Source organism: Ricinus communis, chromosome 4 (genome assembly GCF_019578655.1).
Source record: "Ricinus communis isolate WT05 ecotype wild-type chromosome 4, ASM1957865v1, whole genome shotgun sequence".
In the NCBI taxonomy this organism is placed as follows: Eukaryota; Viridiplantae; Streptophyta; class Magnoliopsida; order Malpighiales; family Euphorbiaceae; genus Ricinus; species Ricinus communis.
The window spans coordinates 29,571,944-29,588,678 of record NC_063259.1 but is presented as its reverse complement, the minus strand read 5'-3'; the positions used below and the strand labels follow the sequence as shown (position 1 = coordinate 29,588,678).

At 36.7% G+C, this 16,735-nt stretch overlaps 2 protein-coding genes and 1 pseudogene across 2 annotated transcripts; all 3 read right to left on the bottom strand.

Moving 5' to 3' along the window:
* Window positions 1-475: 475 nt before the first annotated feature.
* Window positions 476-3,173, bottom strand: LOC8266002 (receptor-like serine/threonine-protein kinase At4g25390). Its single transcript, XM_015726297.3, has one exon. The coding sequence runs from the start codon at window positions 2,762-2,764 to the stop codon at window positions 704-706; it is 2,061 nt and encodes a 686-aa protein (XP_015581783.3). The 5' UTR covers window positions 2,765-3,173; the 3' UTR covers window positions 476-703.
* A 2,014-nt stretch (window positions 3,174-5,187) lies between these two features.
* Window positions 5,188-8,580, bottom strand: LOC8266003 (annotated as a pseudogene).
* A 138-nt stretch (window positions 8,581-8,718) lies between these two features.
* LOC8266004 (probable protein phosphatase 2C 75) lies at window positions 8,719-15,552 on the bottom strand. The gene is made up of 4 exons (XM_002510837.4): window positions 14,991-15,552; window positions 14,461-14,856; window positions 13,576-13,681; window positions 8,719-9,229 (listed from the first exon to the last, which is right to left on the bottom strand). Exons 1-4 carry the CDS (start codon window positions 15,348-15,350, stop codon window positions 8,895-8,897), a joined length of 1,197 nt encoding a protein of 398 aa, XP_002510883.1. The 5' UTR covers window positions 15,351-15,552; the 3' UTR covers window positions 8,719-8,894.
* Between the last annotated feature and the right edge of the window lie 1,183 nt (window positions 15,553-16,735).

Here is a 16,735-nt window from a genome sequence, read left to right as displayed (position 1 = left end):
AAGGTTTGGCAGACATGATAATCTTTTTCCATTCTCTCTCTTTCTCTTTCTCTTTTTCTTTTCTCTTTCCCAGAACAGTTAAGGAGGTTCGAGTTTTTGGAAGAAGGAACACATTGGCAAAGTTTCTCTGATGGTAGATTGGCATTGCTATTAAATAAACAGTGTATACTGGTACCGCTAGTACTTGAAAAGGTACCAACACCAACACAAATAGTGAAAGTCCTTAATAAAAGATGCCTTGGAATATAATTGCTAGGCCAACTGCCAACCCATAAAAGATTTTCGGACAGGAGGGACAATTGATTTACCAGTGCTAAATTTCCCAGAAAAGCAGGTTAATGGTTCAAAATTCGAAGATTCTGATGAAAGTTACTAAGATGGCTTCATCACGGGCCATGTTTAGAAAAGCATACTCAAGTGCCAATGACATTCCTGAAGCTAATTGTTAGAGCAAAGATGGGGTGGGGTCACCATATAGCGTGTGCAAATCTGTAATAACTTTATTAAGATGTTAGTAATGGATTGGTAGGCCACACGTAGCAGTATCAACATTAGAGCAAGTGAAAGCTATTTCAGTCTATTTCATGGTGAAGTAAGATTTTTTTTTTCTTTCTTTACATGTATCATCCACAAAGATGACCAAACAATGATGTATAGCAACATACTTCATTTAACTGAGATTGGCATCAAAGGATGACCAAACTCAGCGGACCTTCTTATGTGACCTGGACTTAAAGGGGAAGCGGGAGGGCGTTGAAGGAGAAAATTCAATTGGCAATTGAGGTGGCTCTAACTCGCCAGTTAGCATTCCAACGACCTCCTTCATACAAGGCCGGCGAGTAGGGGACTTCTGCAAACAGAGAAGAGCAACGGTAATGCATAACAGAGCTTGATCTCGATCCAAACACTGTACAGACTGATCAACCAAATCAAGAAGCTTTCCTGCACGGGCAAGATGACGAGCCCAGTGTATAAGATTGGCACGCTGAAACTCGGACATTGGAGAACTAGTAACCTGAAGTGGACGCCTACCAGCAATAAGAACTAATAAAAGAACTCCAAAACTATAAACATCAGACTTATCTGATAAGAGACCACCGCCTCCATACTCAGGAGCAACATAACAAACGGTTCCTCTCATACTCGGAGTACTACTAATTCCACCACTCTTTGGTATCTCTCCACTTAAAGAATCATGGCTAATATGATTACCTCTGAAGAGTTCACCACTAAACCAGTCAATACTGCCAATACTACTTCTACTTCTACTCCTTTTCTTCTTCTTCTTCTTCTCCTCAACATACAAATCATCATCCCTGGGCCACCAATCTTCTCCTCCATTTCCATCACTACTCGTTCCTATTTCTCGTTTCTTCTTCTTCTTCTTCTTTTTCTTCTTCTCCAACTCTTCACAATATTCCTCCTTCCACCATTCCCTTGGCTGTCTCCTCTTCTCCTTCTTCAAAATCTTCTGCTCTTTCTCCTCCTCCAGAGATACCCACCAATCTAATCGCTTTCGATTCTTCTTTTTATCTATTTTGGCAATTGATTGATTATTACTTGATGATGATGAAGCAGCTCCAATCCAATCACTCTTTGGTCTCTCTTTCTTTATCTCAGTTCCAATCCATTCCATCACATAATCTTTAACAGCACCATTTTCTACCATATCTATTTTGTTATCTTGTTTCCACCACCAGTATCTTCCAGAAGCACTTGTTTCTTTCACTTTTACACTCTCAACACTAGCTCCATCAAAATTCCCCTCCGGTGAAGTAACAGCTACAGAAACAGGAGATTGATCCACTCCCAATAAATTAAACTCCTCAAACCCAGTAGTCACACTTGCAGTCTCGACCATAGATCCACAATCCTCACCATTATTACTCTCTAATTCAGCTTTCTTTACCTCCAATCCACCATTATTACTCTCTAATTCAGCTTTCTTTACCTCCAATCCACCATTATTACTCTCCAATTCAGCTTTGCTTTTTAACTCTAATCCGCCATCATTACTCTCCTCAATCTTAATCTCACACTGATTCTGATTCTGATTCTGATTCTCAGAATTCAACCAAGCCAATCCAAAATCTGCAATCTTGGCATTAAAAAACTGATCCAACAAAATATTACTGGGCTTAATATCACCATGAATAACAGGAGGATCCAATCCATGAAGATATGCAATACCTTTAGCAATATCAACAGCAATCCCAAACCTTTTTTTCCACGTCATCAATTCAGGACACTTTCTGTGTAGAAGTGCATCCTGCAAGTTACCATTAGGCATGAGCTGATAAATCAATAACATGGTACGGTGTTTCCTATCAGAAGAAAAACCCAGGGGTGTGATGATGTAATCAGACTCCAGCTTCGATGCGAAAAGTAGCTCGTTTTGGAACTCACGCTCTCCTTGAAGAGACCCTGAGTCCATCATTTTGACTGCTACGAGCTCACCATTTGGGAGAGTTCCGCGATATACGGACCCGAACCCGCCTTGTCCTAGACGAAGGGATGACGAGAAAGAGTTGGTGGCGCGGCGGAGTGCGGAGTAGGAGAACCGATGAGGCGGCTTAGAGTCTGAAGGGACTGTGCGTTTGCGGGTGATTTTACGGAAACAGACGGCGAATATCAGGAGAAAGGAGAAAGCGGCGGTGGCGGCGGTTAGTGGGGGGAGGAGACGGGAGGAGAGAGGGTGGTGGTGGTGGTGGAACTGGGCGAAAGATGGCTGCGGAGATTCAGGTGGTAGAGAGCGAGATGGCATGGTTAGCAATGTTTTCAGAAAGAAAGCGTCATGCTGGATTTGTAATTCTTGTAAGAAATGGAGTTTTATTGGAATTGTGGTGGTGATGGGTTTATTTTGTGAGTATGACCTGTTAAGTGTGTATTGTCAGCTGTGATTTTTTGGCTTTTTTTAAATAAATAAAAAAAATCCGGTGTCGGCTCATGGCTAAAGACTAAAGCATGTATGTGGTCTGTCTCTTTGTTATTATTTTTTGGTTAGCCAGTTCAGTTGGAAATTGGAGGTGCTGCCATTGGCGTAATTGGGTGAGGTGAGAGTGGATTGAAGAGAATCAAGGCATACTGGGGGGGTGGCTGGCTATGATTGTAAAACGGGGGAAGAGGCCAATTAAAAGTAAGTATAGTGCGAGAAAGCCTGGTGTGTATTAGGCCATCTAGAAATTAGTTACTATTTATAATTAAAGAGAAGAGAAAGTGGAGTAGGTATTCTCTTTTTCTTTTATTTGTTTGTTTGTTAAATCTTCAAACTCCCGTCACCCTTTCCCTCTTTTTCTTTTTTTTTTTTTTTTTTTTTTTTGTTTGGCCTTGGGCTTATTTCACAAGTCCTTTAAGGAGAATATCAGAATCAATACGTTTTATTTTATGGGGTATTTTGTTTCTCTTTTATTAGGTCTGACCTTTTTCTTTTCTTTTTTCTTTTTCAATTTTGTCATGGTAGGGACCTTTTTTCTCTGAAAAATTATGTTACTTGGAATGATTAAATTCTGGATTATTAAAAAAAGATATGAAAGAATCTATATATATATATATATATACATTATTTTTAGTTTTTTATATATATATTTAATTTTTGATATATAAAATTTTATTTTGATAAACGTACTAAATTCTAAATTTTAATACTATATTAAATAATAAATAATTTTCTAATTAAATAATAGTATTAAACCTATTCTAAAAATAGCATATTAATTATATTTAATATTATATTAACTAATAAATTAATTTTATAATTAGCTAATAATTTTAAAATAGAAAAGAATATTTTAAATCATATTTTTGATATTATATTTTAATAATAAATAATATAATAAATTTTTAAATTTAAATATAATAATATTAGTTATATATATTAATTTATAATATTAAAATTAAATAATAAAGAATATTTATTCTAAAACTAATAAAATTGACACATACATTTACAAAAAAAATTATGACGGTGTGCGGATTCTAATGGTAAGCATGAATGTTTTACCAAGAGAATATATTTATAAATGGGATAAATGGGCATCACTTCTTTTTTGTTCTTTTCTCTTGTTCTGCAGCTGCAGCAGTTGGTTTGACTAATTTGTTATGGTTTTTAATATTTCCAAGTTGCTCTTGCTTTTCTGGTCAAAAATCTAAACCTTAAAGAAAAGCAATGATACCCCATGAAAGAGGAGGCCAGAGCAAAAGCCAAGGGTTCTCTTCTTATCATCTATATTAAGAGAATAAATACAATTTAATTAAGAAAAGCAGCTATTTCGTATAAATTAAACATCCAATTAAGAAAAGCAAGTGTTTGAAGTTCAACATGTGAATTATATTCTTCAAACTTTAAAAAAGACAATTACTAATGCATCCTTTTACTTTCTACTTGAAAATAAATTATTAAGATATTTCTCGAAATTCAACGAGAAAGGACTATTTTATGATACAATTAATAAATAAATTTACTGCAGTTAACACTTTTGTATTTTAATTGGATACAAGCTAACATAATTTTATAGTACGAAATTTAGTAATAACAATATGTAATAAAGATTAGCTTGTGTTCTTATATTTTGAAGTTGACAAAGTAAACGGAATCCAACCAAAACTAATCAAGAGTAACGCATTCACATAGGTAATAATATTTTCAACACCACATGTGCCTGCTTCGGACCATTTCACTACAAGTTTAAATTGTCCAATACAGATTATTTTATATATTGGATGAATTTGAAAACTTTCAATTATTTCAACACAAAAGAAAAAGGGGAAAAAACAACAAGAGTAACGCATTCATTCGTCAATTAATTTTTTGATAATCTGAATTTGTTGTTTCTTTTTTTTTTTTTTCCTTCATTTCCCGCACGTATAAAATTCCTTTCCTTTGTTATTTTTTTTCTTTCCTTGCACAACTTCTATCCATTTGCAGTCATCCAAACGCTACCCTGAAGCAGTAGAAATAATACCCATCCATCGCGTGCTCCACATGTGGACATCCACTGCATCTACACTCTCCCCCGGATCGGATGGCAATGGGGTCATTCATTGTGATTCACGAGACAGAAACTAATTATTATGACATCTTTGATAAATCATTATTCTACTGATGAAATTAGACTTTTTCTTTCAAACGTGTGAATCATATAAAAAATGTTTTTAATGTACAGAGTTCAGTTTGTTCGCATGAAAATCTTATCCAGAAAAACACACCGTCACATTCAGAATGGATTCATTTTAACATCTTGCTAGTCCGAGGTCTCCTTCTTAAAACCTACTTACAATATAAGTATGATGCAGAACCTGACCGCATCTGGAACAGAGGACAGCCTGCTCCAAGTGAATCCAGGAACACTTGGCTCCAAAGAAATCCCACCTCACAGCTACCAGAACCATACTTGTTTTGCATCTAAAGCTTTTGTACTGGTCGAAACAAGATGTACAGTCCATACAGCGATATGAAGTCATTTAGGCATTTGTTTCTCCTCTCACTATGGCCTTTGACACTACTTATACCTGATGATCCAATCTCATGCATCTTCCCTGAAATTTCACAACTGAAGCCTGTAAAACGTTGTTCCGTTTTAAATATCGTGTAGCCTGCTCTTCAATCACCAGTAGCTTCCTTTTTGTTGACAATGTCATTGTCAGGATTGAAACATGAGACGCGCATTTCTGAAGCAGGAATCACACTTGAATGTGTGCCAATAAAACAGAAAATTGCAGGGGAGCTATCCAGATAGAATTTCCATCAGCGATGATGTAGCTATGTTAAAAAGTTATTCAAGTCATTAAGAACATCTATGTGCTTGTCTTGTTAAGAATAACTGCAAACGTTCTACGTTGAGTCACGTTTACAAGGGAGACCTTAGCTGGGAATCGGGTGCTCCCCCAAATCAGCTTTAAGCAATAGCAAGCCCAGAATACTAAGAAGTTATTAATTAGGACAACAATTATCTAAAGGCTTATCCAGCATATGCAACTATAATTTTGGAAATAAATGCTCAGATGAAAAAAGGATTGAGAAGCCATTACCTTTGACCCAAATTGGCGGAGCACCTGTGGAATTGGCAACAAGAAAAGACATTGCAATATCTTCACAGTTCCTGAGGCGAACAGGAAGAAAAGACAATCTTCCTTTGACGAACAAAATTATGGAGCAAAACTGAAAAAATAGAAGTCATGTGCATGCCTTTCTCGTGCTACATAATCTTGTATTGGTTTAGGCATCGTGTGGGCATACAAGTCCAAATACTTCTTATGAAAGAATGCAGCTATTGAGAGAACCATACTGTAGGCACCCGTCCACCAAACGGACCACCACCCTCCATACTTATAATATGGGACACCATTCTTCTGCGTTAGATAGGGATGGAGAGTGAAATCTGAAGGTTTAAACATGCATAAATGTCCATAAATGAAGCTACTCCATTGTCAAAGAGAAGCAGAGAATAGCCAAGTATTAGCTCTAAGAATATTATATCCACCACATGGAGACTATTACACCCTGCTCAATGAATCTGCCTTGAAGAGAAGATGGTATTTTCTGAAACTTTAAAAGCAGTTTCAAAAATTTTCCTGATAAGCTGTTTTGCTAATCACGCCTAATCAGCCTAAATAGCAAGTTATCACATTCCAAGGATGCAAGAGTACATATTTAGTATCATTCCAAGATCAATCAGAAGTCAGGAATTATTTAGCCGTTCAATCCTTCATTATTCCAATGTAATTTATGAAATACTGCTCCTCTGTTCATAACCACACCTTGCATCAGCACTGTAGACCAAAGAGTACTGAATACTTTTTGAACAAATTGTCACAAATAGCATGGATTTGAAGTTCAGTTTCCAGAAGCATAATCAATACCTCCAAAAACTGCTAATAAAGAATTGACAATCTCTGCTTATATCTGTATGATATGGAATGCACACAGTAAGAAAAACAACAAAAAGGGATATAGATTGCAGCGTCTTTTTTTTTTTCTAAATCTTGTTAACTAAATATGTTAAAATGCGCCAATCTCACTCCTGCCAGTAACTGGAAAGGCAATCGCAAACTTGAATTGCATTAGACAGTAGACACAAAAATTTGTAACAAGATTTTCCTTAGAAAATGAATAACCTTGAAGATAAATTAATGAGAAAAACAACAAACCTGGCTATCCAGCAAATGCATGCGAGGTATAAATCCAACCATAGCAGAAGGGGCAGTCTGCCGCACAGAGAGAGCAAAATCCAGAGCAGAACATGGAACGATGACATCATCATCAACCGAGAAGGCATCGGTTTTAACATTTGCAATAGGTTTGAACCTATTGTTTAAGTTATCTTCCTTTGTTAATATCGAATTTTAAGTTGGGCCTTCCCGACTTGGAAAACACGATTCTTTTAAAATAAGCTTTCAAGCTCAACAATGGCGGATCAGTCTCGCCCCACACCGCATGTATGGCAACGGTATCACCGCAGGAAGCATAGAGAGCAACCGAATGTTTTAAAAGCGAATTTCTCTTCCACGTGTTAATAAGCACTGTGTAGCCTCCCCTGCGTGTTCGACATAATAAAAATATGGGAAATTAAGTGCATCATCAAATATTGCTAGCAAAGCAATCTAATATGGTAATTGTTTCAGAAAACGGGGAAATCATTGGTATAGTTGAAGTGGGTGGTGATTATTAAGCATTTTCGAAACTAAGAATTACAGGTTCCAATAAACAGAAATAAAAGTTTAGAAGAAGAAGGTACTTAGAAGGAGAAGAAAAGGAAGAAGATTCTTCAGGAATCCAGTCCATTAAAAAGCTAATCTTGGAAGTCATAAAAACGGCGACGCATAGCACACAAAGGCCCAGCAGAAGCTTAAATTTAGCTGCGGCGAGCAGATGACGAATGCGTCGCTGTAGAGGCGTCCAACGGTTATTATAGGAACTTTTGTCGGCAGCCTTTTCCTTTGCTGGAGAATATAAGTCGTCGACGACAAGGTCACGAAGTGTGGACATTGATCAGCGATCATCAAATCGACACTACTGATGGGTTGATGAAGTCGATGTATATCCGCATCAAACAACCACCTGAAAACCATAATAGATAAAAAAAACAAACTGTTTGAATTTTTGTTTTTGTTTTTGTTTTTGTTTTCTAAACATACAAAAAAGTAGACTCTTGCCTGCTGTGGGCATGGCCCCACTCAAGAACCAATCACCAACAAATGCGGCACAAGTCTAGTCTTTACACTCTGGAGATTTATCATCAGACAGTCAAAAGCACAACTATGGATGTTGTTCGAGTCTGGTTGATGTCGTTGAGTCTGTTTCTTAAGCAGATGGTACAGTTCAACTTGCTGTGCCCATTTCAATGGGAACTAGAACCTCAGATTCTTTATGTTCACTATAGGGTCAGCCCCCGCGCTTAAATGGTTGCCCATCTACAGAGGAAAGAACACTTTGCACAAACATCCTCACGTGTGTTATAGTTTCCAGTGATCAGGATAGTTCGTGACAATGACAGTGACAGTGACGCTACCAAAATCTTACCACAGGACTTGGGACACCCAACAATCCTACAGCACCAGATTGAGAATGATTTGTGCATTCCCGCAAACCGCATTATCACTCTGCGAATGAAGCAACAAAATTTTGACACCATCTTTTGACAAATTGGTATATCTAATGCTTGCAAAACAATTGTTCGATGCTTGAAACATAGTAAAGCAGAACTAAAGCATTCGTAAAACTGATTGAAAACTGATTCCGCCTTCGCATAGTCAAAAGAGAATAGAGTTAAATTAACACATTCAATGTATGAAAAGATTTTTATCCCCCCAATTGAACCTATCTTATGCATGGTGTTTCCTCGAGACAACTATACAAAGTTGATATTGACATCAAGTCACACTCCATTTCATCCTCTTTAAGGCATCAGCTCCCTCTTAAGATCAACGACGATCACACTGATGTTATCAGCACTTCTCCGTCCCAAAGCAAGGCGAGTGAGAATCGCAGCTGCCAATATGCTCCGAGATGGATATAACGCCCCACCTTCCTCATCTTCCATATTAGGCCTTGCATTTGCTACAGTAGGACTTCCCTCTCGCAGGCACTCAGAAGCTACCTCACAAGCCAAGTCGCTTGACAATACATCCCACAAACCATCACTAGCAAGTATTAAGCACTCGTCATCTGGTTCTCGTCTTGTGAAGGTTATCTCCGGCTCTGATGTCACAACTGGCTTTAAATATTTGTCCCCTGATCAAGACAAAAGAAAAAGTGAGCAGGCATGCAAACATTATTATACCAATTGGGATTTCCTATAACCATATAAATCGTGTGCTGCTGCTACCAAAAGAATGAATGAATACATACCAATCAAAAGGGTCAACAAACATAGAAGCAAATAATACGTATGTCACCATCAAATTGTCACCTGATGGTACAGTAAAAATGCTATAACATTTATCCCTGCTTGTGAGGAATGCTCACAGTTAACAGTAAAACAAGATTCCCTTCTTCTGCCAGAAAGTCCAAAGAGGATTCATTTCAGCAGCTATAATAACCAAATTATTTGCATTATCAAAAGTAAATAATAAAAAATTAAACAAGTACTCATTTAACTTTTGCTAAACAAATTACCAAAAAGATGAGACACTTCTATTTAAATCCTTACATGCTAATGCACCACCATTAGTAACCATGCAAGATTTTTTACAGTAACTATGTTGAAAATGTTGCAGGACAAACAAACCCAAACTACCAACATTCGTCATGTGGGTGGTTCTTGTCCGATTTCAGCTCTCAACTTGGGCGCTCTGTGGTTGGACCAGATTGATACAGAAACAGCCAAAATTCCTAACTACAACCAGCACAACTCATTCTTGCGCAGAGTATCTTGTGGTTAGGGAGTTTTATGCCCCCAAGATGTACAGTAACTTTAATGGAACAATCACATGAGCATCTGATTCTCATCAATGAAGATAACATGAAAGTTAAAAGGCACGCTCATAATCATCAAGTGCATTATCAATTGCAATTAAACTAGAAAAGTAAGAGAGTATTAAAGCATGCAGCTAAAACTAATATTATAACAATAACTATCCTAGGCCAAATAAAAGAACCTGGAAAAGCGTAAGAGACTTTAATCAAGGTAATAGATAAATAACTAAAACAGATAGGATGGTTCCATGTATAATCATTTCGACAAGAAGTAAACTGAATAAATTCTTCTCCAGTCCCTCTTTCTCCAAGAATTCATGCGCTTCCTTCTTGCAATACTTACAACGTGTGCCACGTTGGAAATTTTCTCGAGTAAAAGCAGGTAAAACAGCAAGTTGATACAGTTAGTGTGTTACCCATCTTGAGATAATTCTAACAAAACACACTTGTATAGAAATTCAAATTTCGCATTATATATGACTAGGAGATGGAGCTATAAAGTGCAAAAAATGGCTAATTTATTGTAATACAACTGTATTACATTAAAAAGAATTCCAATTAAAAAAATTGCCGACAGAGAAAAGAGATGGAGAAAAGAGAAAAAAGGAAAGTGAATAAATGCAAAAAGAATCACAAGTTGCAAAAGAAAAAGAAATAAAAACAAGAAGCTAATTTGACACAATCTAGACCACATTAATTGTCCTTTTTCCCGATTTCTTTACCTGAGGTCAAATATTACGCATCCAAAACTCTGAATGCAGCACGTGCCTTCTTACGTTTACTGCCTGAATAAAGCATAAGCTTTTTCAGCCTAACCACTAAATGCGGCTCAACTAAACTCCTAAAAAGGCATCGCCTTACACGCCTATGTACTCCTAGGCAAAGGCATTTCCATCAAAGGTTTGGTTAAGTGCTTACCCTAACACTTGGCCCAGACTTTTCATTATCCCCAACGCACATTTTGTTACAACATTATTAGAAAGATGAGCACCAATTTAAATGTCACAAGACTCTCCATCTAGTTCTCACTTATGAATAGTTTTAATAGCTTGTAGCTTTCCCTCATATTTGCAATCTAGTTATCCAAGAAGTCCTTCACCTTAGTTCATGTCTACTTAAGTGTTCCCTCACCTTAATTCATGTCAATCGGAGAGTTCCTTAACATTAGTTCATGTCTAACATAGATTTCCATCAACTTAGTTCATGTCTGATGTAGATTTCGGTGACATTAATTCGTATCCAACGTAGATTTCGTTCACGTTAATTCTTGTCCGACATATATTTCCGTCACATTAATTCTGCCGAAAGTGTTAAGTCAATCATTTGATTAGAGATTATTCTCTCATGCTTACATTTATCATTCAACCTCAATGAAATTTCTAGCAATTAGTTTTATAGAGCACTATTTTATTGTCCAAATTGAAAGAATACAAAATCTAATGCTTTTAGCAATACCTCACACCATTACAGGATGCTTGCTAACGGTTTTGCATTTTTATGCTAAAACTGTTCATCTCTCTCAAAGCTTACTCTCGGACAATGCCCAAAACATCCATTAAGCCTAAAGCATCTGTTAGCATTGAATTTGACATCACGAGTAAAGTTTGTAGTATTAACACTATATCAGTAGCACTCCATGTGGACGCCACATATTAACCACATATCAAACTCTTAGTGTGACCAGAATTCAAAGCTTAACACTATATCTCTTATAAGCAAATTTAACCGTGCTTTTATTACAATGTATAGGGATTGGCTTCAACACTATGGTATATGCCATTAAAATTTAACCTCTAAACACTCGCAAGTTATTAAAGAATCACCTTCAATAAAATTCGGTATGTGACACCAAAATATAATGTCCCAAAAAAATCTTATATTTCTAAGGTGTTCATCTAGTACTTGATTCACTAGGTCGGCATCTTTCTACACGGTTAACCAATAGAAACAGAGTAAATAATTTAGATCATCCTTCAATAACACTATGCCTAGTGTAAGCTAAACTCTTAGTATTAGCGCCTCATCACTTCTCCTTTTGTCAAAAATTTTCTTTAAAGATATAAGGTAAATCAAAGAGAGTGATGACTAAGTGTTGACCTATTAGCATGTATAGCACATTTTCACCATTTGACACGGTAGCAACCCAAAAATATAATTTGAATATAATCTTTTATATGTTGTTAACCCAAGCAACCTTGGGTCTACCAAAATGCGTACACAAGATATCCTTTAAAATCCACTACAAGATAAGATGAACAATGATATCTTAATGGAAGAGGTTTAAGAACCTACTCTAAATCTATTAATGACACTGTACTTTGGTTGATTATCAAGAAGCAACCAGAAAATATTTGAAATGACATGTCGCTATGTCAAATAGAATAAACCATACACCATGTTTGCAAAGAAGATGCCCCAATAGTTTAAACTTAAGATTTCAACTTGTGAATCTCACAATTGAATCCTATTGAGCAGTGTTGAGAGGGTGATCATGTTATGGGCAAGAACAACCCCCACTTATGTAACCTATAGATTCAAATAAAAAAATTTAAAAAGAAAATCGAACAATCAACACTTTTGTAGCTAGCTTCATTTGTTTCAGTCTTCCAATGTCTTTGCGCCACCATACTCCAATAACTTTTTATGTCAAATGTCTGCTTTGCTACTTTTCAACCTGAGAAAAGAGACTGGTCGCAGAAGATTGAAAACTACAGAAACCATGGCATCCATCATGGATCTTCAATTGATTTCCAACAGCCATTATTATGAGAGCGACATCTAGGATAAGAATCATTCCTTTACTTGAGTTGAATTAGGTCCCATAACCATAATTCAGAGATTGAAATTCCCTTGCCTCATGCAAAAACTTTTTTGTCCTAGAACCCAATTAATAAATTCACAAAACAAAAATTGAAGAATAAACCATACTGATTAGTCAATGAATTAATGTTCTATTTTAGAAAATAAAGAACTAAGTCCATAGTTTCAGCCTTGAGCAATTTACAAACTCAAAATTAGAAAAATGCAGTGCCAACAAAGAGAGTTAGCAATCCCTGAATCAGATACAAATTGTCTGCCCACTCCGTGAAACTTAATAACAATTCAAGTGATTAATAATTAAAATAAAAGGTACGAACATATTATATACATAATGCACTGCTAGAAATTTACCCGGTTGAACAACATCGACTTTTGAAACAGCAATCAGATCTTCACTTAAAATAAAAGACTATTCAAAGGTTAAAGCAGAATAATGCGCAACCTGCACTCACCCTCAAACAAACCTTAGCCAGAAAAATGTTAAATGCACATCATCAAGATATTTATAGAATAAAATAGAATAAAATATTTCCAACATGAATAACCCTCTCATTAGAAAATCTATCCAACACAGGGAACAGATTATCAAGCACATGTGTGTAAGAACACAAGCAAGCCCATTACTATGAATTCTCAAAGCATGATTTTCTTGTGCGTCTCTAGTCAAATGATAATGACCAAAGTTTCTAACCCAACAAGGAATTCTTTGTTGGAGTACATACAATGATGTGATAAAAAAACATGGAATTCATCTAGCAAAATAACATAGGGTTTTCACATCACGTAAGAGTTATACTTCTAATTAAAACAGAATGATAGTTCATTGAACCTAGAACATTTACCTATTGCTCGGGACATAGCAAGAATTCCTTCAACTCGAGCCCCATTTACAAAGATGACACGACCCCCAGCAGCTTTAATCCTTGCAAATTCATCTGATCTATCTGGCTGCAAGCAAAATTAGGAAGAGCTTTCAATAAGTTTATTTAATTAAGCTTTTTCCAAAAAAAAAAAAAAGCAATGAAGTGCTAAATGTAAAGAAAGCTTCTAATTTAAATATGAAATAAGAGGTGCTATAAGATTAGCACCGTGGACAATCGATAAAATATGAACGCAACATGCAAACCTTTGGATTGGAAAGCGAACAACTAATGACATTTGCCTAGCAAACTAGCATGGACACAGATTGCCATAACTGTACAAAGGCACCATTACACAAGAATCTACTGAGCTTTTTGCATTTGGAAAAAAGGGGCACTAGCTAAAAAGTCATGCTTTTTAGTTACCAGAATGAACCCAAATTAAAAGAAATTAATAACCTTGGCAAGCAGGACCAAGAACCTATTACAAATGTATGAGCTGGACTCCATGCAATTGGTCTTTCATGAACTCTTAGAATGCGCCTTATCAATACATTCTCCGAAAAGGAAAATAATTAAATAAATCATCCTAATTAGGAGAGATTGTTTCCTATACAAATGCTCATTCTGAGCTAACCTCCTGTAAATGGCATCATCGAAAAGAAAAAGAAGAAGGAATGGTACATCAAACAATTCTAAACAATTTCAAGCTTTCCGCAAGACGACAGACAACACTACCCAAGAGAAACACAAGGCCACCTTGACCTGGTCTACACACGACAGGTGGCAAACGCATTTATTTTCACAATCATCAAGTATGTATAACCAGAGAGTAGCGTCGTAGTATGTTCGAATTACAAAACTAACCTTGTGATCAACACTCAGCGGAATCGCCCTACCACCTCGGCAGAGGACGGCGCGTGAATCACCACAATTCGCAACAATAATGTGCTCCGGGGTTAAGATTGCCACAACAGCAGTTGATCCGCCAAGCGCCACCTCCATAGGGTGGCACCCACAGTCGAACCCAATGCTGCCACACGCGCACGTGGATAATGCCGCCTCATCCATTTTCTTGAAGCTTCGGATCAACACACTCTTCCACTGCTCTTCCCATCCATACTTTCCTTCTCGGAATTCACGCTCCTTCGGGCTGCTGCTCTTACCCCTACCTTCCCCACTCTCGCCATTATCAGTGTGGTCCGTGCGCATCAATTCTCCCTCTAACACCACGTGCATCCTTTCCCTGCATAATGCTGCCACCTGCACGTTGGGGAAAATAATTTGAGCCCTATTTATCAAATAGATTCTCAAATGACAAAATTGTCCCTAACTTCGACACTATCAACGAGATAACATTTGACAAAAAAAATTGTTCAACTATGAATAAACTTTACATGAGAACCGCCATGACCATCATAGACAGCGAAGTAATGCACCGGCCTCCGATTATTAATGTCCGGCTTGCAAAGACTGATGCGTACAGCTACTGCATCCTCCATGTCAGATGATCTTCCTGCAACTGACATAGTTCCAAACGTCGGTTCGTTCTCTACGCCATCAACAATCTTAATCTGCTTCTCGTTAGCAACAGAATTCGAGCTCTCTACTTGGCTTTTACTCGCCGGAGATGGCGTACCAGAGACGGGTAAAGAAGAGAGCCTTCTCATCTCAATTCTCCTACGACGTCGCTCTCTGCATTTGGCAGGGGAATCATCATCATCATCGCTCAGCATTCTTCTACAAACGTCCGTCATTCGACGTCAAAACTCAACTAAAAATGATGAAATCTCAGGCGACGTCACGTCGCCATAAGCAATTCTTACGACCGAATAAAAACGCACACAGAACCATAGCGAAAACCAAGTAAAGACATATAGAAGAAAGATTGCTTTTTTCTTTTCTTTTTCTCTTTGTTTCCGTTTCTGAGAGAGGTAAGAAAGAAACAACAACGTGTTGTGTTTTCTCTATTTCTCGTGTAAGCATCATGGGCAAGCCAGCTTACAAGACCTTTCTGCCCTCGGTGCCCGTCACCGACCACCATTGCCTTACCTTCTGCCACGTGTCCTTTCAACCAGTCATTTTCTCACCTCCAAATGGTTACCGGGACATATCAAGGTTTCCGGGATATGGATAGGGGACACGTGTCATACAAGCCTGACTAGTGTAGGCCCGGATACTTTTTTTTCTAAAAAGTGAACGAATAGGAAGTCCCCACGTTTGTTCTAAAGGTCGCAGTGGCCCACAGATGGTGTGTTCTTTTCTTCAAAATTTTCCTCTCCCCTGAAATTGCGTTGCAGTACACACGTGGCGGCATTAGAGAGAACCAGAGCAGCGCCAGCGTCGTGTATGATCCAGCATTGACACGTCGGAGACTTTATGGAAAGAGAGGAAGGCTAGCGTCACTGGACTTTGAAGGGTGAAGCGGTCATCCCCAACTTTTGTTCATAACTAAAGCGCACATGTAATTAAGTCTATGATGACGTTTCGAAACCACCGGCTGTCACTTTACCTTTCTTGATATTAATGCTTCCTTCGAAGTTTATTTACTTTTTAAGTATGAAACTGGAAAAAATAATTCACTTTTTTTATGAGAAAACTATTTACTTTTCAGATTTGAAAAATAATAGGAAAAGTGGATGGAAAATGAATTGTGTACCATAGTCAGTAGCTGGACCTGCAACAATGGTTAAACGACCCAACACAGCTAGGTTAATACTCAATACTCACTGCCTGTTCATTTCTAAAAAATTATATCAGTTTTATATAAAAATATAAAATAAAATTTCATATTTACTTCTGATTTTTTTAAAATATAAATAAAAAACAGTTCTTTTTATTTTAAAATTATAGATAAATTTTAAAAAATTTCAAAAGTTAAATTTAATACATTTTCTTTTATAAAAGAAATTATTTCTTCTCAAATAATTTATTCTAAGACTATCTTTTATTTATTATATTTAAAATATTATTTGAATAAAAAATAAAAAAAATTATAAAATATAAATTGTATAAATTTTTTATGAAAATAAAAAAAAATAAAAATTTAAAGATTAAAAGAAAATTCTCTACAGGAAACAAACATATTATTTAGCTTATATGCAGGCTTTATCTTTGTAATCTTTTTTTCCTTCAAAACCAT

What these genes read in the sequence shown, in the direction of transcription:
- LOC8266002 (XM_015726297.3), bottom strand. Translation starts at nt 2,764, where the DNA reads ATGCCATCTCGCTCTCTACCACCTGAATCTCCGCAGCCATCTTTCGCC.
- LOC8266004 (XM_002510837.4), bottom strand. Translation starts at nt 15,350, where the DNA reads ATGACGGACGTTTGTAGAAGAATGCTGAGCGATGATGATGATGATTCC. An exon ending in ATGGTCATGGCGGTTCTCAT is followed by an intron (nt 14,857 to 14,990) that starts GTAAAGTTTATT and finishes CCCAACGTGCAG; the next exon opens with GTGGCAGCATTATGCAGGGA. An exon ending in TGCTATGTCCCGAGCAATAG is followed by an intron (nt 9,230 to 13,575) that starts GTAAATGTTCTA and finishes TGTCTTGATCAG; the next exon opens with GGGACAAATATTTAAAGCCA.